Source organism: Exophiala spinifera (genome assembly GCF_000836115.1).
Source record: "Exophiala spinifera strain CBS 89968 unplaced genomic scaffold supercont1.8, whole genome shotgun sequence".
Taxonomy (NCBI): domain Eukaryota; kingdom Fungi; phylum Ascomycota; class Eurotiomycetes; order Chaetothyriales; family Herpotrichiellaceae; genus Exophiala; species Exophiala spinifera.
The window spans coordinates 1,970,014-1,988,923 of NW_015622520.1; the positions used below are offsets into that span (position 1 = coordinate 1,970,014).

The 18,910-nt window shown below is 52.6% G+C and overlaps 9 protein-coding genes across 9 annotated transcripts; 4 read left to right on the forward strand and 5 right to left on the reverse strand.

The window, feature by feature from the left end:
• Positions 1 to 442: 442 nt before the first annotated feature.
• Positions 443 to 1,942, forward strand: PV08_10747 (uncharacterized protein; the record flags this gene model as incomplete). The annotated part of the gene is made up of 2 exons (XM_016385061.1): positions 443 to 809; positions 1,020 to 1,942. 2 exons carry the CDS (start codon positions 443 to 445, stop codon positions 1,940 to 1,942), a joined length of 1,290 nt encoding a protein of 429 aa, XP_016231663.1.
• Positions 1,943 to 2,290: 348 nt separating this feature from the next.
• PV08_10748 (uncharacterized protein) lies at positions 2,291 to 3,066 on the reverse strand (the record flags this gene model as incomplete). The annotated part of the gene is made up of 3 exons (XM_016385062.1): positions 2,291 to 2,432; positions 2,537 to 2,675; positions 2,733 to 3,066. The coding sequence occupies 3 exons, from the start codon at positions 3,064 to 3,066 to the stop codon at positions 2,291 to 2,293; spliced, it is 615 nt and encodes a 204-aa protein (XP_016231664.1).
• A 259-nt stretch (positions 3,067 to 3,325) lies between these two features.
• Positions 3,326 to 4,609, forward strand: PV08_10749 (uncharacterized protein; the record flags this gene model as incomplete). Its single annotated transcript, XM_016385063.1, has 2 exons — positions 3,326 to 3,974; positions 4,056 to 4,609. The coding sequence occupies 2 exons, from the start codon at positions 3,326 to 3,328 to the stop codon at positions 4,607 to 4,609; spliced, it is 1,203 nt and encodes a 400-aa protein (XP_016231665.1).
• Positions 4,610 to 4,853: 244 nt separating this feature from the next.
• PV08_10750 (uncharacterized protein) lies at positions 4,854 to 6,161 on the reverse strand (the record flags this gene model as incomplete). Its single annotated transcript, XM_016385064.1, has 1 exon — positions 4,854 to 6,161. The coding sequence occupies one exon, from the start codon at positions 6,159 to 6,161 to the stop codon at positions 4,854 to 4,856; it is 1,308 nt and encodes a 435-aa protein (XP_016231666.1).
• A 1,641-nt stretch (positions 6,162 to 7,802) lies between these two features.
• Positions 7,803 to 8,591, forward strand: PV08_10751 (uncharacterized protein; the record flags this gene model as incomplete). The annotated part of the gene is made up of 3 exons (XM_016385065.1): positions 7,803 to 7,859; positions 7,913 to 8,252; positions 8,308 to 8,591. 3 exons carry the CDS (start codon positions 7,803 to 7,805, stop codon positions 8,589 to 8,591), a joined length of 681 nt encoding a protein of 226 aa, XP_016231667.1.
• A 792-nt stretch (positions 8,592 to 9,383) lies between these two features.
• Positions 9,384 to 9,641, reverse strand: PV08_10752 (uncharacterized protein; the record flags this gene model as incomplete). Its single annotated transcript, XM_016385066.1, has 1 exon — positions 9,384 to 9,641. The coding sequence occupies one exon, from the start codon at positions 9,639 to 9,641 to the stop codon at positions 9,384 to 9,386; it is 258 nt and encodes an 85-aa protein (XP_016231668.1).
• Positions 9,642 to 10,338: 697 nt separating this feature from the next.
• Positions 10,339 to 11,789, forward strand: PV08_10753 (isocitrate dehydrogenase [NADP], mitochondrial; the record flags this gene model as incomplete). Its single annotated transcript, XM_016385067.1, has 2 exons — positions 10,339 to 10,702; positions 10,816 to 11,789. The coding sequence occupies 2 exons, from the start codon at positions 10,339 to 10,341 to the stop codon at positions 11,787 to 11,789; spliced, it is 1,338 nt and encodes a 445-aa protein (XP_016231669.1).
• A 1,238-nt stretch (positions 11,790 to 13,027) lies between these two features.
• Positions 13,028 to 13,569, reverse strand: PV08_10754 (uncharacterized protein; the record flags this gene model as incomplete). Its single annotated transcript, XM_016385068.1, has 2 exons — positions 13,028 to 13,330; positions 13,399 to 13,569. The coding sequence occupies 2 exons, from the start codon at positions 13,567 to 13,569 to the stop codon at positions 13,028 to 13,030; spliced, it is 474 nt and encodes a 157-aa protein (XP_016231670.1).
• A 423-nt stretch (positions 13,570 to 13,992) lies between these two features.
• PV08_10755 (uncharacterized protein) lies at positions 13,993 to 17,889 on the reverse strand (the record flags this gene model as incomplete). Its single annotated transcript, XM_016385069.1, has 3 exons — positions 13,993 to 14,217; positions 14,265 to 16,551; positions 16,598 to 17,889. The coding sequence occupies 3 exons, from the start codon at positions 17,887 to 17,889 to the stop codon at positions 13,993 to 13,995; spliced, it is 3,804 nt and encodes a 1,267-aa protein (XP_016231671.1).
• Between the last annotated feature and the right edge of the window lie 1,021 nt (positions 17,890 to 18,910).

The following is an 18,910-nucleotide window of genomic DNA, read 5'->3' on the forward strand; positions in this document are numbered from 1 at the left end:
TACAACAACGCACACACACACACTCTCTCTCTCTGTCTCTCTGTCTCTCTGTCTCTCACTCCGTTTCAACCCTGGTCCGCTCGCGTCACCCGTGGCTAGTCAATCAGAAGGGCGAAATCGTCCACCGCCGAGGATCAACAAGACTCATAAGCCTCACTGGCCGGAGGTTTGATCGAAATACACGGCCGGACGAGGCACCAAAGGCGAGAGACTCGAGGACCCGATACGAAACAAACGTCCGTGAAAGTCTCCCGAGGCCAGGGACTTTCCTTTCTTTCTTTTGATTGCCCTGGGCCGAAAAAACGAAGGACAGAGTAGGTCCGACCTGAGAAAAGAAGGGGGGAGGGGTATCTATCTACCCAGGTACCCAGGTACTTTTGTTCCCTTTTTTTTTCCAACTTTCGCGGAAGTGGAATGAGAAAGGCAAAAGACAAAAAGAACCATGGCCGACCCGAGCACTTGTCCGCCACTCGTACCCTCGTCCATTGTGGCGGCCCACGCCAAAATCAAGTCTTACATCCACCACACGCCCGTCCTGACGTCGAGGTCGTTGGACGCCATCGCGAGCGCGCCGGACCCGCGAGCGTTTCTGACCGACAGCCCGCCTACGTTCGAGGATGCCGAAGCTTCACGGTCCGCGGGCGGCAACGCCGAAACGACGCCGCGGTTCCGCTTGTGGTTCAAGTGCGAAAATCTGCAAAAGATAGGAGCCTTCAAGGCCCGAGGCGCGTTCCACGCCGTGACCCGGCTCGTGGAGGAGATGGGGATAGAGGAAGTCAGGAAACGTGGAGTGGTGACGCATAGTAGTGGTATGTGCCTACCCATCTACCCCCCCGGCCTCCCTCCATCCCTACCTAGCTAGCTAGCTAGGTACCTTTATCTCCCATGCTCCCCAAGCTATACTAGCTGTACACACTACACGCACCCCCCGCCTTATCATCATCAACATCATGTCATCTTTCAACCTGACAATCTCCATGATAAAACTAACACACGTCCTTCTCGTTAATTTGATCCAGGTAACCACGCTCAAGCTCTGGCTCTTGCGGCCTACACGTTCAAGATCCCAAGTTACATCGTGATGCCGAGCATCAGCACGCCTTCCAAAATCGCTGGTACGAGACTGTACACGCCCAACGTCATCTTTTCGGGATCGACGAGTCAAGAGCGCGAAGCCGTCGTGGAAAACGTCGTCGCTGACAAAGGGGCCATCCTTGTCCCGCCGTATGATCACCCGGACATCATTCTCGGGCAGGGAACTGTGGGGCTGGAACTCGAGAAGCAAGTGGATGAATTGCAACAACGCGCCACGGTGGTGTCGTCGTCAACTTCCAACAAGGCTGCCGGGCTAGACGCTGTCATAACACCCCTTGGAGGCGGAGGACTCTTGTCGGGTGTCGCGACGTACTTCTCTGATAAGCCGGGCACGTTGGTGTTTGGGGCCGAGCCGAGTTTCCAGGGCGGCGACGACGGACGGCGCGGACTCGAGCAAGGGAAGAGGATTGAACATGTCAAAACGCTCACGATCGCAGATGGTCTGCGGACGCCCGTGGGCGTGACAAACTGGGGTGTTCTCAGTGATCGTAGGAAGCTGGAGGGCGTCTATGCCGTGACGGAAGACGAGATCAAGATGGCCATGAGACTTGTGTTTGAACGGTTGAAGGTCGTAGTTGAGCCGAGCGGCTGTGTCGGATTGGCCGTGGTGCTCTTCAATAAAGACTTCAGGGCCATGTGTGCGCAGAGACAAATGGGGCTGGAGAAGGATGGGTGGGATGTGGGCGTTGTGTTTTCGGGCGGGAATACGACGATGAAGGCTATTGCCAAGTTGTTTGGAGAGGACGGTGGTGGTAATGTTGAGGAGAAGCAAGCAGAGGAGGGAGAGAGGCATGCTGGGAAAGTTGGGAGGGATGGAGAGAGCAAGGTTGAAGATGTCGCTGGGTGATGTGGTTAGTGTAGATAGATATAGTTATAGATGTACACTTACATAGCGCTATAGGTGTTCAAACATGAGGATGAGAATACATGTGTTCAAGAGTTGTAGCAAACGCTCCAAAGCTCTCCGGCGGCCAAGCATCGTCGAGGAGAGTGTTCATTGTCATGCGACTTCGATCCGAAGCTCTGGTGAGTGAAAGACCGGAGGCCGTAGCTTGCGGATGGGTGCTTCCCAGCAGGTGTTGGGTTTACGTTTCATCGCCTGTTCAATATCGATCAAAGGGCTTGTGTGAGTGTCGATCGGATGGAGTTACGGACTGGAATTCGCAACTCAGTATGCTTCGTGTTTCGCACGTTCTCAATCCAGTTGCCATCCCATTTCCTCCGCCATTACATCAGCGATTCCATTTTCATACTTTTGCTCGCCGGAGCGGAGCGGAGGCCATTTACGCATCTTGCTTCGTAGGTTTTCGATGCTTGATAAAGATGATTCGAGATCGCTTGAAAAAAACGTTAGACATGCCATGCCGTCGGATAGCAACGCTAAACGACGCAGGTGCCGGTAGTCCGGAGAACAACCTTTCAGGAATGAATAGGAACTTACTCTATCTTCCCGTGCACAACATACTCTTGCTCAGCGAGAGCCTCGGCAAGTTCAACTTGATGGTTATGTAGTAGGTCGGTGTTGGGCACAACCACGAGCGGGATGCCCACCCTTAACACATCCAGGACCGAGCCAGAGCCTGTGGAAGGTTCATCAGTGTCTTTATCGAGGCTAACACAGAGGTCGATAGCCTTACCGGCATGGCTGATTACAGTCCCTTCCGTTTCTGACGACCGACCTTTGACGGCCAGGATCTCCTGGCCAAGTCCTGATTTATCAAAGCCAAATCCGGAGATTGTAAAATCGTCGTCCCCGAGCTTTGACTTGAGATATTCGAGTCTTTCGTTGTAGATAGCTTCCCCTTCATGATCACCGTACTGTACCCGCAGCTCGTTGTAGCCTAGCTGCTGTAGTTGTGTTATAAAGTTATCGGCGAGCACAGCCTTGATGAGGCTGTTGAACGGTGCAGTAGCACCAATAGTTACAAAACATCGTTTCCGAGATGCTCTATTTTGTAGAACGGCCGCCATCTTTGTGTCATATCCAAGAGAGAAGTGTGGTAGGAATAGACTGCCGATACAAGTATGGGAAAGACTGATGAGGACCTTCCAAGGGCTACTCCTCATACTCCATAATGGGGACGACATAGTGGCTCCATGCTCCACCGTATACCCTCTACGGTAGAGTAGTAGAGCCATTGTGAAGTAATTGTTTCTCGGGGAAAATTAAATGCTTGCAAGCTCTCCAATGCACATGTAGGTTTAGACGGCCATACCATATCAAGCCATCATGGCAACCACAGGGCGACACCTATGTCGCACACTATATCAAGTGTCTCGTCAGATACCTGTAAAGCGAAAATGCCAACCCCAATGGCTCGCCCGCAGTCGAAACACCACTCCCTTCCGACCTGTCTCGACGACCAGCGCACTGCGAGCCGAAGACTCTCGACGTCCTCAACCTCCATCCGCCCAGCTTGACGACGATACTCTCGATGACAGTGAAGACCCTGAAAAACTCGATCCTAGCGAATATCTCACGCCGCACTCGCCGATCACCGTGGCAGATCTCGGCCCTGAGGAGCGTGCGGACTACGATATGCTCTCCAAAGCCGACCAGGAAGCATACCTGGCGCTGCAGAACCACTACGAAGCCCTGTTCGAGTCGGCAGAGGCCGAAAGTGCGCTCGACAGCGCAGTGGACGACGTCGACCGACAGGTCGAAAAGGAGACCGAGTCGGTTGATTTTCCAGACATTGTGACCAAACCGTCCAATTCCGGCTTCTGGACCGACGAGGAGGACGAATTCGGCCAATACGATGAAGAACCAGCCTGGGACGATTCCGCAATTACATCGGTCGCTCACAGCGAGTTGGAAGTTCACCGCGAGATAAGAGAGTACACCCGGGTGATTGCTTGGGACATGCCCTTGTTAAACCGTAGGCCCTCCCTCCCACCCACGATTTCCCCGGGACCGTACCTCGTGAAATAAAGGGCACCGTGCTAACATTTTGAGCCAGAATACGCCAAAGAATTCAAACCCCCTACACAAGCCACGCCGCTGAGGTTCCGGTACACGACGTACATGGGCGAAATCCACCCGGCGGCGAGGAAGGTGGTGGTTCAATTCTGCACAAAGGATTTGCCGAACCTGACCGAAGCGCAACGGATCAAACTGATCAAGCTTGTCGGCGTGCGGTACAACCCCGACACGGACATGGTGAAGATGTCGACGGATAAATTCGAGGCCGCGGCGCAAAACAAGCGGTACTTGGGAGATTTGATAAACAAGCTTCTCGACGAGGCGAGGAATGGCAAAGATACGTTCGAGGATATTCCGCTCGACATGCGGCACCACAAGTCGAAGAAGAAGCACTGGTTCCCCAAGAAGTGGATGATGAAGCCTGGCAGGGTGCAGGAGCTGGCGAATGCGCGAAAGGAGCAACAGAAGCTGCTTCTGGAGTCTGGGGAGACGGAGGCGCTTCCTGACGGCCGGCAGGCGGTTCAGAGTTATGTGCGGACTCTGGCGCAGAGTAATTGGGGACCAGAGGCGCAGAGGCAAAGGACGCTGTAGAAAACGGGGACTTACTCTCTCGGATCTGTACAAACATAAACACGTTGCCCGTTTTGTAAGCAAAAGAAATCTAAATTCTCTGATGATTCAACAAGCCAGAAAGAAAACAACTCGGCCGCATGTCTGGCTGGCATGGCTCTAACAACAAAAGAGAAGGAGATGACCCTTTGAGGGTTTCTCTGGCACTTTTTGGCATCTTTTGAAAAACTCCCCCCATCTCCCTCCATCAACCACAACCACCACCCTATTTCTTCCCACCCTTGCCGCCCTTCTTCTTCCCTGGCCCCTTCTTGGTCTCACCCGCAGCTGTCTGCTCGTCCCGCTGCTTCTCCTTCTCCTCCAACTCAGCCAGCTTCTTCTGCCTCTCTGCCTGCTCCTCCTCCCAAGCCGCCTGCTCGATCTTTCTGATCTGCGCATGCACGTCGTTGGGCTCCTCACCATTGCTGAATGTTTCGGTCAGGAGGTCTTCGTGGCCGACGAACACGCTGCGACTCTCTGGTGCCAAGCACGGGAACTTCTTCCTCAGTGCTTCTCGCTCCCTCTCCCGCTCCGCCTCGGCTGCGATGACGGCGTCGATTGCCGCCTCGGTCTGCTTCTGCCTCTTGTCGCCCACTTCGAGCGGCGCCCGACGTTCTTCATGTCGACGGCCGTTTTGGCGCCAACCCCGCAGGGAGTGGGAGCGGTTGTTGGGGCCGATCTGGTTGCGAATCATGCGTTTGGCATTATCGCCGACATGGAAGCTTCGAGGTGGCGTGGGATTGGCGCGGTCTGCTACTCCAAAGCTTGGGATGTTGCGGCCATTTTCAACGTGAAGGCTGCCCAGGTCGTAGCGCTGGCGGTACCACAGTGGGATGTCCGTGAAGCCGACACTCTGTAACGTCTCAAGATCCGTTGGCATTTCGTGCTTGTAGATACACCCCTGTTGAGCAAAGTCGCATTCGCCTTTGCGGAGCCAGTACGAGCAGTATACTTTCTTGCCCGTCAAGGCTTTCGCGGTATTGGAAGCAGTTGCTGCGTTGGCGGTGCTCTTGCTGTCTTCGATCTTGGTGGTAGCAGGTGCAGCAACATTCGTTGTTGCATGTTGTCTCCAGGCCGGCACCGGACATGGGGCGGTATTGGTATCAGCACTTGAGTCGACCGAGCTCCCTGCAGGAGTATTGGTCTTGCCGTCTTCTGTGGAGAATGAGGAACTGGTTGTGTCACTCGGTTGTGTGATGCTGCCTGGAAACTTGACAACCGGTGAAGGGCAGAGAGCAACACCCAGGTGTTGAGAGACGAGGGAGGAGGGCAGATCTGATGGCTTTTGCCCGGTTGTTGGGTTTCGATGAGCAATGTTGTTCATGTTGTTCATCGCCTCGACAACATGGTATTCATGGCGAGATTCCACGAGTCCAAGGGGTGTCATGCCGCCAATGTCGAATGCGGTCAAGCTCCGAGGGACACCGCGGATCTGTACGTGGAATGGCATTTCGTCCATTGCCACCAGAGGGACCATTGCGCCATTTGGACGGGTCAGAAAGAACTGTGGCTTGAGCGTTCTTTGCTCAGCCATGGTAAGGTCCGGCTTGGTCTGAGAAAAGAGATCGCTTGAGTCAGTCATATATTTAAAAATTTAAAGGAATTGGAAGGTTGAACAGTCAAGAATGTTTTGGCGCGACAACTTTGACCGGAGATGTGATGTTGGGAGGAAAGATTGAGAAGGTTTTTGGTGGACGGAGATATATATATGATTAACTCTCTGAGACCACTCTCTGAGACCCAGCCGCCGAGTGAAGACAATGAATGACATGACGTTACACTCATGATAGAGTGCAGGTTGCTTGTGTGCGAATAGGATGGTGAAGAGACAGCAAACTCACAATAGGATTGGCTTGCGTTGACGGTGAATATGCCGCTCGCACCGGCATTTTTGCAAGGCTGAATAGCTTTGTGTGAAGTGAGATGAAGGTATATTTGTCCAGATGTGAAAGGCAAGTAAGAGTGAGAGTGAGAGAAGGCCGCGGCGGGAATGTTAACCACAATGGCAACAGCACGAGAGTCTATAGTGATCTTATAGTGCAGTGACTCTGTCGTTTGTAGGTTGTGATTGCGCCAAACAAATTATAGCAACAGAGGGCACCATGAAGATTCCATGAGACAATCCTCCAACAGCAATCAAATCAATCAAACGGCACCGCATTACCGCCTTCAACCTGGACACACAAAGAAAACCGACGTGGCTTTCCGGGGATGAACCATGATAGATACCTGTTCATGATGTCCATGGCCTTGCACGGCGATTGTTACCAACTTACTGGTAGCATGTACAGAGCCGCTCTGCATCAACATCATGTTGCAAGAAAGGAGCTGAAGCCGAACCCGGCTAGAAAATACTCTTTATCTTCTTTCTCCGGCATGTAAGCATCCGGACGGCCGTTGAGATTGATACACGGCATCATGCATATGGCAGCCTCGTCGCAAGACAGTACAGAAATCAATGCAAGGTACCATGCAGTAGAAGGGTGTGTCTGGGGTGTCTGCTGAGGGTCTAGGCGTCGATTGCAACAAAGACGCAGGTTCAAAAGGAGTCAGGGACGACTAGGAGTGGCTTGTACCGTTGGGATGTTGGTCAACTGGAAGTTGAGTTGAAGGCGCAACAAGGCACCAGGCACAACCAAACAGATGGCGCTAGAGGATTCTGCGCTAAGCCTGAATGAAACATCCGCTACTACCGGAGTGTCCTGTCACGTTTGTACTCCGTACGGGAGCTGCAAGCGAGTAATTAATTGGTGTCTAGCGCAGGAACAACAGGACAGGGCGTGACAAGTGCTGACCGGCCGGGCTGCTGCGACACAGTGGTCACGGCTGTTATATACACCTGTCAGACCAAAAACAATCTCCGGCGGCTGGCACGACTCCAGCTGAGTGGCTTGCTCGTTTGCGAGACAGTTATGCAGTTCCCTGCATTGCCCTGCACTGTGGTCGCCTAATGCCTTGGGCTTGTATTACCTTTGTATCCGTACCCGTGCCCGTTAGTCCTGAAACTGCGCCTCACCTTCGACCTCCCGTACCAACACTAGCTCACTCCCTCTTCATCATCGACACCTCTCCTTCGCCGGGTTGAGATTTCCACTCTTTTCTATCGATCTTTCCTGGCATCTATCTGCTCCTCATCTCCTTCATACGCGTCCGATTACTCTTCCCCCGCGATACCATGGCCACCGAGGCCTCAATCGCCCTCACAAACCGCTCTCTCCGGACCATTCGCACAGTGAGTAACGTCAATATTCAACACCCCATGACACTCAACTGACCCATGATTAGGAACTTGAATTTCTTGCAGACTCCTCCATCATCTCCCCTGAACAGCTGTCATCCATTCTCGCTCAACTACCCGCTCAAACACCTCTACACGCTCCTCTTCAGAACCCCGTCAATAATGTCTCATCAAACACCCCAGTCGATCAATTCTCAAATATGAGCCTGAAAGAACATTATGCTCCAGTTCCCACACCTGCACCTCTCCCGCCGCCGGCGTACGTCCACACACCACAGATACTGTCGATTGCAACGGCTCTTTACGCATACACGCCCACAGATGCCGGTGATCTGGCGCTACAGCAGGGTGACCGGGTACAGGTTACAGAACACATGAACAATGACTGTAAGTGCTCTCTTCATGGCCACTAATTCTATCCCACGCTCATAATGAACTTCAGGGTGGCGAGGGCGCAATGAACGGACCAACTTGGAAGGAATCTTCCCTCGAAGTTACGTCAATGTCATCGAAGAGAAAGGTCGGCCGCCTTTGCAACCCCAACCATCAGACTATGGAAACATGCCACTCCAAGTTGCTCAAGGTGGCATGACGACTGGTCCTGATGGCCGGAAATACAGCAAGCTGGAAGAGCAAGGCAAGAAGTTTGGCAAGAAAATGGGAAATGCTGCTATTTTCGGGGCTGGTGCCACAATTGGCAGCAACATTGTCAATGGCATATTTTAATGATGGTTTTGTTTCTTATAATGTCGACTTTCAGCCGCAACAGGCTACGATTATGGATTTGGGTAGAACAACAAGTCTTTCCACTGTGAAGGGCGTCACCGCGAGGGGGGAGTGATTATGGTCTCATACCACCAAAACTGGGAAAATTCTTATGCCAAACAGGAGTACATGGAGCAAACGGCGCAGAAGATTTCGGGAGAGTGACGAATGATCGATTGGGCTGGGCAGCAACAGCCTTTCACCAACAGAACTACATTTCTTTTGTTATGTATCCGGATTGGGAGCAATCAACCAAATTTTCCTTCACCAGAGAGATTGACTACTTCGCTTCTGGAGGATTGATGGACTGGGATTGCAAGTCGCGCACGGCAGACTTTTGCAAGAATTGAGCCACAGTCCTCGTTAGAATATGCAAGAATTTCTTCGCTGCAATATCTGTATTTCATAAGCTTCAGTCCCTTGTTTTGATTTTGGGGCGTTTTTCATTGCGACTCCGATATTTGATTGTCAAGATCATCTGTTGTGCTTTCTCAATCAGTAGCATCCAGTACTTCCTGCTCAGATTCCCAAGACGAGGTGCATATCAAGCGAGTCGCGTAAACGATATGCCGGTCACCGCCTCGTGCCTATTTCTTGGGGGGAGGGGACCGCGACATAAGAGCTGAAGTAGGAGGAGCTTTGTCGTGGACTCGGTGTCGACCATAACTTCTTCCTGATGGATTCCCAGTGACTGGTCTGGCGAGTCGTCCATGAAATGCCTTTCTGATGCCTCATGGGAGACAGTATTTTGCTTCAATCCTCGTCTTTCGCTGGTGGAGGACCACTCGCGCGGATCATTTTCTCGATGAATTGACCTCGAACAATCTCTTTATTCTCGCCCATTCCTAGCGCCATGTATGCGAGCAGTGGAGGATGGCCGATGTACGACGCATACGAGTCCCGAATGATGTTGTTCTTCCATTCATAGGTAGTGGTGTCTGCGTGGCCGGTGCCTACATATTTGGCCTGGAGGGACTCGAGTTGCTGCAGAGTACGGAGCTTGTCGGCCATCTTTGTCGGTCTGGCTTTGAGAGGGAAGAGAGTGGAGGATCGGAAATTTTCAATGGGAGTTCGAGAAGCGACAACACCCGAATTCGAGGCCAACAATTGTTTGGCTGCGGCAGTTGTTGGAGGTATCGTTTCGAGAAAGACTATTACGGAGTACAAATCTGCTTCCGCTGCGAGAATGTCGCTGGAGGAGTGACCGGAAATGGAGTAGGGTTGCAGACGCTGGCGCGGCTAAGTGCAGGCAGGCTCACTAGGCACCGGTCCGGTGCCCTGAATGCGCTGGGTAAGGGCGCGATGACGCCTATTTTCCCATTTTGTGCGTTCCCTCCAAAAGCCGAGATCGCACACATTTCAAGGCCCGGAAACCCCACGTCGGCGCGACGAAGACGCTCCGATGCCCACACACCTCAGCCTTTCCCCTCGGCTCAGCAGCCGTCATCGCTGCTCTGGCCGAACTAACAGCGCAAATTCCGACCGAAGCAGAGTCGAAAAAGCTGCAATACCATGCCCTCGAGAACATAACCCTCGGAACGAGTCGTATCAGTATCTGCCCAACCTGTGGCGGTTCCCGGTTTACTAACCCGTCAGTGCTCGCAATCCACCTCGTGCTCTCACTGCCGTCCCAATGAACCCGCTCAGAACTGCGCTGGTGGGCGCCGCAACTAGACGAAGTCTCTCGTCCTCCTCCCCGTCTTTCCTCATGGCTTCAGTCGCTACGAACAGATTGTCAGCAGAAAGCAAGAGGCTCTCAGTGGGAAACATGTCACAAAGTCGCAATGCCTCAGGCGCGGCCGCGCAGAAGATCAAGGTCAAGAACCCCGTTGTCGAGCTCGACGGCGACGAGATGACTCGTATCATCTGGCAGGACATCAAGGACAAGTTCATCCTTCCATACCTCGACATCGACCTGAAGTACTACGACCTGGGTCTGCCGTACCGTGACGAGACGGACGACCAAGTCACCATTGAGGCTGCAGAGGCCATCAAGAAGTATTCGGTTGGCGTCAAATGTGCTACCATCACACCTGACGAGGCCCGAGTCAAGGAATTCAACCTCAAGAAGAGTACGCATGTTCATCCCCTTGTTCTCCCAGTCCACTGCTCTCCCAGGCTTTGGCACCTCCTCTGGGACAGGCCTACAATGAACTACCGTCACTAACCTTTCTCCCGTTTGCAGTGTGGCTCTCTCCCAACGGCACCATCCGTAACATCCTCGGTGGTACTGTTTTCCGCGAACCCATTGTGATCCCACGTATCCCCCGCCTGGTTCCTGGTTGGGAAGCACCCATTATCATCGGCCGTCACGCCTTTGGTGACCAATACCGTGCCAAGGACGAAGTCCTCCGCGAAGCCGGTACGCTTGAAATGGTTTTCACTCCCAAGTCCGGCGGCGAGCCAAAGCGCATAAAGGTCTTTGACTTCCCTGCCACTGGTGGCGTCGCTCAAACACAGTACAACACGGACGAGTCGATCCGAGGCTTCGCGCACGCAAGCTTCAAGTTTGCGCTCGACCGCGGATACCCTCTGTACATGAGCACCAAGAACACAATCCTCAAGGCGTATGACGGTCGCTTCAAGGATATCTTCCAGGAGATCTACGACAAGGAGTACGTCAAGGAGTTCGAGGCGAAGAAGATCTGGTACGAGCACAGACTGATCGACGACATGGTCGCTCAGATGATCAAGAGCTCCGGCGGTTTCGTGATTGCCATGAAGAACTACGACGGCGACGTCCAGAGTGATATTGTCGCGCAGGGCTTCGGGTCTCTAGGCCTGATGACGAGTCAGCTCATCACCCCAGACGGATTGACGTACGAGTCCGAGGCAGCCCACGGCACGGTCACGCGACACTACCGTGAGCACCAGAAGGGCCGCGAGACCAGCACCAACCCGATCGCCAGTATCTTTGCATGGACGCGCGGTCTGGTCAAGCGTGGCACTCTCGACGAGACGCCCGAGCTGGTCACGTGGGCCGAGAGCCTCGAGAAGGCCGTCGTCGACACGGTGAACGAGGACGGCATCATGACCAAGGATCTGGCGTTGGCCTGCGGCAAGAAGGAGCGCGAGGCGTGGGTTACGACCACTCAGTTCATGGAGGCCATTGAGCGCCGCTTCAAGAAGGTCTTGGCCAGCCAGGGATTGCAGAATTAAGTTCAGCGCCTTGCTCCTGCGTCTCGATGATCTAAAAGCACCATTTCCCATCCCAGGTTACGTATGAGATGTCCTGGTGCCTTTGGGATCTTTCCACCACAACAACAACAACAAAAAATGATTCGCAATGACGAGGAAAGAAGAGAAAAAAAAGTTCGCAGTAGCAGCAGCATTTCAGACACGTCTACAACAGGTCCCTGATTATTTCCCGCATTCCATCCAGCACGTCTGCATCTGAGCAAGGGGTTTGTTTGTTGTGCACTGTTGGGGCGACTTTTTCTTCTTGCTACTCTCTACGGAAGACGTCTAACTCCGGGTCACTACCGCCTCGTCCGTCGAAGGTGCCAGGAGCTTTCTCAATCTTGGTTGTGCCAGAGCGCGTTCTTGCTTGGCCCGCTCAGTCAAAGTTGTCTGTTTGGACTTTTATATCCCAACCTAGATAGAGAGATACTCATAGAAGGAAGATTTTCATAGAGCAGTGGCATACACAGATACTCGCCGTACTCATCCATCGAGCCTTGGACGTCTCATATATACATGTATATACAAATATACCATCAAGACCAGTGGATTGCCAGATCAAAACATTCCGGTTTAGGGTGTCCAAAATGTCCTGCAGGGATCCACGGTGTTTGAACACGTACGGTCCGTTGAGGGGGCTCTGTTCACGCTCCCTTTGTTGCCTGTGCCCGTTATCTTTGTACCCCCGGCTTGAACCACGTCGTGTCTCTCTGCCGCTCTGGCCCATGGGGAGGTGATACCTACCAGTGCCGTTTGATCAGAGAAGTCGTTGCACGTTCCCGGCGTCCAACGTTCACACAGGCGGGAAAAGCATGATGGAGAGAGAGCATTCGGAAGAACATTGAACAACCCTGTTGGTATCCTGTTACTTCAGGCACTCGGAACGTCACAGAAACCATGTCACTACCTGCTATGTGCAACTTGCTGTCGGCAACGTCATCATACCGACATTCGTCAGGTCACCCGTCCTCCTCTTTTCTATTCCTCGTTCAGTCTATCCGTCTCTTCCTGCTGGAAAACGTGTCGAAACGATAAGCCAGGCCAGAGTGCGCGTATGTGTGAGAGAGCCGGCATTTCCCATCAACCTGAACGCCACAACAAGTCAAACCGACAAAGCGATCCTCCTCCAGCCGCGTGGAGGCGCAGTGCTACCCCGACTCTTTTTATACCCTCCTCATCAAGCCTGTTCCATCAACCAGTGAACTTCTGGAGGCTCTTCATTTCTTCTTGGGTGCGAATTTGGGCGCTCCAATGTCGGTACCTCTTAACTTGACGTTCAGGGCCTTCTCGAGCTTGTCAAACACCTTCTGGTTGGGAGCGGCAGTTCCGTTCTCGAAGCCCTGGATGGTTTTGGCATCCTCTCCGATCTTTTTGGCGAGGTCGGATTGTGACAGCTTCGGAGTCATCTCTTGTCGCTTCTGGCTGATGAGTTTGCCAATCTCTTTCGAAACGTACTTGGGCTTGACGATGTCATCTTCGCGATCGACTTTTGTCAGATGCTGGCCTTCGACGTTGCTTTTCTGCAAACCTGTTAGCCCCCACGATCTTCGTTTTTGGGGAATACCGCCTGGCTGTCGGATGAACTCACCGTGTTGGAAGATGCGAATTTCTTCTCGGTTCCAATGATTGCACCTGAGCGAGCTGCGGCATTGAGAGCTGATTTGCCCTTGACCACACGCTCGCGGTCGACACCACCCGCGCCGGGACCCCGGGCTTTGCTGCCAATGCGGGTGACGGAATCCCAGTCTGCGTCAGCCATGTTGAGTCGGATGAAGCGGTATACGGATTGGCAGGGTGATATAGGGAATCGCAGGATGTGGCGGTGAAACCAAAATATACGGCCAAACGCTTATTCGGGAGATGAGGGGAGGAATGTATGAGGTGATGTGTGGATAAGTCGAAATGGGAAACGGGAAAAGTGAGCGCAGTTGAGAGTTGGCTGTTCTTGTGCGTGTGTGTGTGTTATTGATCTTGAGAGAGAAAAATGAGGGGAGTGTTGGGCTGAGTGTCTATATCGCCTGCGGGTATCTAGAAGTTGCCATCAACTGCGCCGCTCCACAGATTGAGTCATAGGCGACGCCCCAGTCTAACTAGTAAGCCATTTCCACTGCCACTGCCACGTACTGTACGAAGTACCGACTGCATCGTTGGACGGATCAAATGAGCCACTTATAACTACCTCTCACTCATTTTCATATCGCCACACTGTGAAAGTCATGTCCCCGGAAGCGGTGGCAATGAGATTCTTCTCTGGACAAGTCGCAATTGAAAAGACAGTATCTTCGTGGCCTTCGAGAAGTAGCATGGCTTGACCAGATTCCTCGGACCATATCCTGACTGTCTTGTCTCTAGACCCGGAGACGATCCATCGGCAATCTCTCGTCTCTGCGACGGAGAGGGCGTAACCCTGGATTCTTGGTGAGAAGCTAGCAAGAATTAGAAAGGACAACTTACATTATGACCGCTCAGGACCTGGCTCTTGCAGTCTGTTAGATCGTCTCCGCCTTCGTCCTTGAAATGCCACCGATAGATATTGCTGTCGAGGCTAGCGCAGAAGACTTGTTCCCCGCTTGAAGAAAATGCGACATCATACACGGTCTCCGTGGGCGAAGGGGTCATCATTGAGAGATTGTACCACTCGCCAGTTCCGAGCTCTCTGCAGATCAAGACGTCCTTATTCACAGTTCCAACTGCCAACAAGCGACTGTCTGGCGAGAAAGCCACAGAGGTGACGGCGTGTTTGGCTCTGGACGAACTGATGACATCCCCCGTTATACAGTCGCTGATGTAAAACTCGCCGTCACTAGAGCCAGAGGCAATCATGTTGTTGTCAGGCGATATAGCAACGGAATGAACCTCCTGACTGTGTTGTCCGAAAAGATGTTTCACTTCCCGAGTCTCCACGTCCCATAGTCGGACGATGTAGTCTTCGGATGCTGTGGCGAGTGATTTTCCATCTGCAGAGAAGCATACTGAACGAACGTATAAACCATCATGTTTTGACCCTGGATGTGGAAGCGGGTACATTTTGGATACGTCTTCGAGGTCGACCAACCATGTAACTGCCTGTCCGGCTACTGCCAAATAGCTGCCATCAGGAGAAAAGCTTACGCACGTCAGGATCGAACCCGGTGCGATATCATGGACAAGTGTCAGTCGAGGGGCGGTTTCAGTAGACGAGAGGGTCTCGATCCGCCAGAGTCTTGGAAGACTCGGGGGAGATTTCTTTGAAGTAACCATGGTGCCTCCAGCAAGCTGAGGCAGAATGAGCTCGTCCAACGGATCTGCTGGTTGCGTTCCTTTTACGCCTGCTTCAAGAAGCATGGTCACGACCCCATGTTGGCGAGCCTTCAAAGCAGCTTGCAGCGGTGTGACCGCCACTTGGTTCGCTCTTTCGAGGTCTGCGCCAGCATCTATCAAGACCCTCACAACGTTTGCGTACCCTCTTGCTGCTGCGGCGTGCAAGGCGGTATTGCCACGTTTATCAGTATGGTCTACATGAGCACCCCTGTCAATCAGCATCTTGACGATTTCGACATGTTCATGCCGCGTTCCTGATACCATTAACAAAGCCGTATTCCCGGTGTTGTCGACAAGATTCGGATCGGCCCCATGGTCCAACAGCGTCTTAACAATTTCTTGATAACCACCCAAGGAAGCACCCATCAAAGCGGTCTCGCCTATGGCCTTTGCATCGATATGTGCTCCACGTTCAAGAAGAAGTTGAACCACTTCTTTGTGGCCCCTTGACGATGCTGCGGGTAGAGCAGGTAATGATGGAGCATTAATATCCGCACCATGGTCCATGAGCGTCGCCAAAACGTTAAGTCGACCCGCTATTGCAGCCTGCCTCACTGCGCTACTTCCATCATCGACTGTCTTGTTCGGGTCTGCTCCTGCGCTTAACAACTCAAGGATGATTTCAATATCGCTGTACTCGGTCGCACATGTTAAGGCTGTGCTCAAAGAACGGCCTTCATTGACGTGCGCGCCTCTTCCGAGGAGTAGCCTCACGACTTCAATGCGGTTTTCAATCGACGCCTGCATCAATGGAGTCTCCTCCTGGCCCACAGCTTCAATGTCTGCTCCGTTGTCCAAAAGTATTTCCACCGTCTCTGTATGGCCTTTTGCAGATGCTTTGCAGAGAGCATGGTTCAACACTTCGACAGATAGGCCGTTTTCCTGCTTCTCAAGGAGTATGTTCGTCAATCTTTCCGTATCTCCAGCCCCAGCCGCCTCTGCAATATCATCCCACGCCTCTCCACCGTCGGATGAATTCTCGTCATCATCAGCTCTCGAGTCCAGCACCTCTCCGACTGCGATATCAGAACCAACTTGGCTCCGACCATCGTCAGCGTCAGTGGAGCGTGGTAGGGAAAACAACGACATTCTTATCAGGTGCTGTGAGAGGTGAGACTGTAGAGCCTGAACATCTCTGAAAGAAGATGAGAGACATATAGGACACGGTCGATCGTTATCGACCGAGAACGACTGGCAGGCTTGTAAAAATGTATCGCTGCGCAAGTAAGTGGCGTCGGATCCATGCAATGCAGCAATATGTGCTTCAAAAGTTTGCAAAGACGAATACGGTGGATCGGGGTGATCTGGACACCGCCATTGTTTTCTGTGAACGGTGTTTTCATGCTCTACCCAAGCTGATTTTGTGTCATAGAGCTGGCCAGCAATCTGGCAGTCAGGGTACGTGCAGACGAAAGGCCTCAGGTCGTGGATCAGGTGGGCTCTAATTGATCGTCAGCCCAGCAAAACAGATCAGTCAATCAACTCACCGCCATGCCTTGTCCGATAACATCTGGCGTGGGCATATGGTGAAGCAATAAGGGCATTCGAAGAATTTATCTCCAAGTGGCTTCTTAGGTGGAGGTGGGAAGCCAATATTCTCCCGATCCGGAGCCCATGAAGAAGGGGCGTATTCTGACACAGATGTTACTGACCTCTCGTCCATCCTGTTCAACAAGCTCGGCTCTAATCTTGTGGCTGTTGTCACTGTTGGTGGAGCTAGAAGAGCTGATATCCCCAAGGTTTGTCTGCTATTCAGTTCCCGTTCAAATCCATCCACGGCGGCAGGTTGCAGATGCCTGTCAGGTTCTGCTAGAGTTCTCGGTCGTATTGTTGCCAGGACTGTCTCGGTGTGCTTTTGCAATTTACTGTAATGCTCCTTCCAGTACCCAAATTGTTGGCGACGCTTGTTGTTTGCTTGTGCAATGCGATGTACCAAATAATGGGCGCCTATTTGATGTTGAAGTTGTTCAATGTCTTCTGGAGAATCTTCCTCGGCATCCTCATAACTTTGACTTTCGCCCGATATAGTTGAGCCTTCAGGGATCGAGCCACGGGACTGACACAATTCACACGTCTCGGTCTGGTGCCAGAGGGTTTCTGTTGCCCTCATAGAAGACAGGTCCTGTGCCTCTTGAGAGCGGATCTCTTCAGGAGCATCCAAGCGATATTGGAGGAACACAGACCGGACATAGTCGTCATCATAGTGTGCGAAGGCTTTGATCAGGTCGACCCCGGTGTCTTTATCTATGCTCTCGAAGAACTTGGCTCTGGAGAACCCAAGTCTTGTGGAGGTATTCCTTATCTTCGTGGATAACTTGAAAAGCCGATTCACAAGGCCTACAATGACCTCAAGAAGAATGTCAATGTACGATTGGGGCTCGAGTTCACCTTCCTCCTCGTCTTCGAAACAATCCGGGTCGTCAGAATGTGGCTCGACCGCGTCCAGCCGTTCGCGAGATTGATCACCTCCTTGTCGTGAACGCCCAAGCTCCAAGGTCTCCTCTAGATTCTGGGCTAGGCCGTTGAGGATCAGTTCAAATAGCTCTGTCAGGGTCCCCGACTCGCGAAGGCGGTAATCAAGGGAGCCATGACCCGGGGCCAACAGTCCTGATTCGACCGCCCACACTCGATATCGCTCATATTCATTCAGAAATGCACAGTGGTTTCTTGCATGAGCGTCTTCAAGAAGCCCAGATTTGAAACCTCCTATTACTTGTTCCAGAAGAGCGAAGTTCTTTCTACCCAGGGAGGCCAACCTTGCCAGATCCGGCGTCACCATCCTGAAAACATAACTGTGATTAGTCGAATTCCATGTCTCATTGCGAGGAATCGTTCTCTTGAACGAGCGTTGGAAATGCCAGCTGCTGCATATAACAGAGTCTTGTCAAATGGCTCGTTGAGTTGCTCAGGCTTGACGAATGTACTTGTTGGACTAGGCTGAGTTGCGGGCGCTGTCAGCACCGTCTTTACAAGCCAAATACTCACGCCTAGCGCCTTAGCGCCTCCGGCGGAACGCCGACGCGCTCACGTTCCTTACAACTTTTGCAACACCATCAATTCACTGTTTCTAGTCATATATGACTATATTTTCGGACTTCACAAGGAGGCTTTCTCTCCGTCTAGAACGTCGCCCGATAGAACGCTGTCCGAAGACGGCCGATGACTCCACGCGGCGCGCTGTGCGACGGCGAGAAAGCCCTCCCTTGGAACGTTCCTTTTGCCTATATAATAATTAGGAATCTCCCTCCGAGAGAGGGAGGTCAGACTCGTCAATACATCCCATTTAGCCCCCAGACATCACCTAGAACTGAGTGTTGCATAACAGTACTCGTACAACATTCACGCGCCGTGCCGCCTGTCATTGCTGGGGGGAAGCGGCAGAGGCGCTTCCAACTGGGTCCAGGGGGAGCAGATCTCTGCCCCGCTGGCCCCAGTGCTGTACAAACGACCACGGAGCCTGAAGAATTTTGACTGAATTCACCCAGTCCACGGTTAGTTGGATCACCAACAAGCGCCGGGATACGACTGCTCGTATCGTTCGCCTCTGTGCATGTCCTTGAATAGCCCGTGGCCATGGCCCATTGGTGCGGCGGTCTTCTCACATGCACCGTGAGGCACTCTTCGCTTGTCCTTTGCGGTTACCCGGCGCATCCTGGACGAAGCAACAGCCAATCTAGTCAGTATCGACGTCCCATCAACCTCATGATACGTACGTTGCCTTGCTCCGGCTGTCACACCATCAGCATCAGCCCGATGACGAATACAGTATCGATGAAAGGCCAGCTTTGTGGCAACGGCAG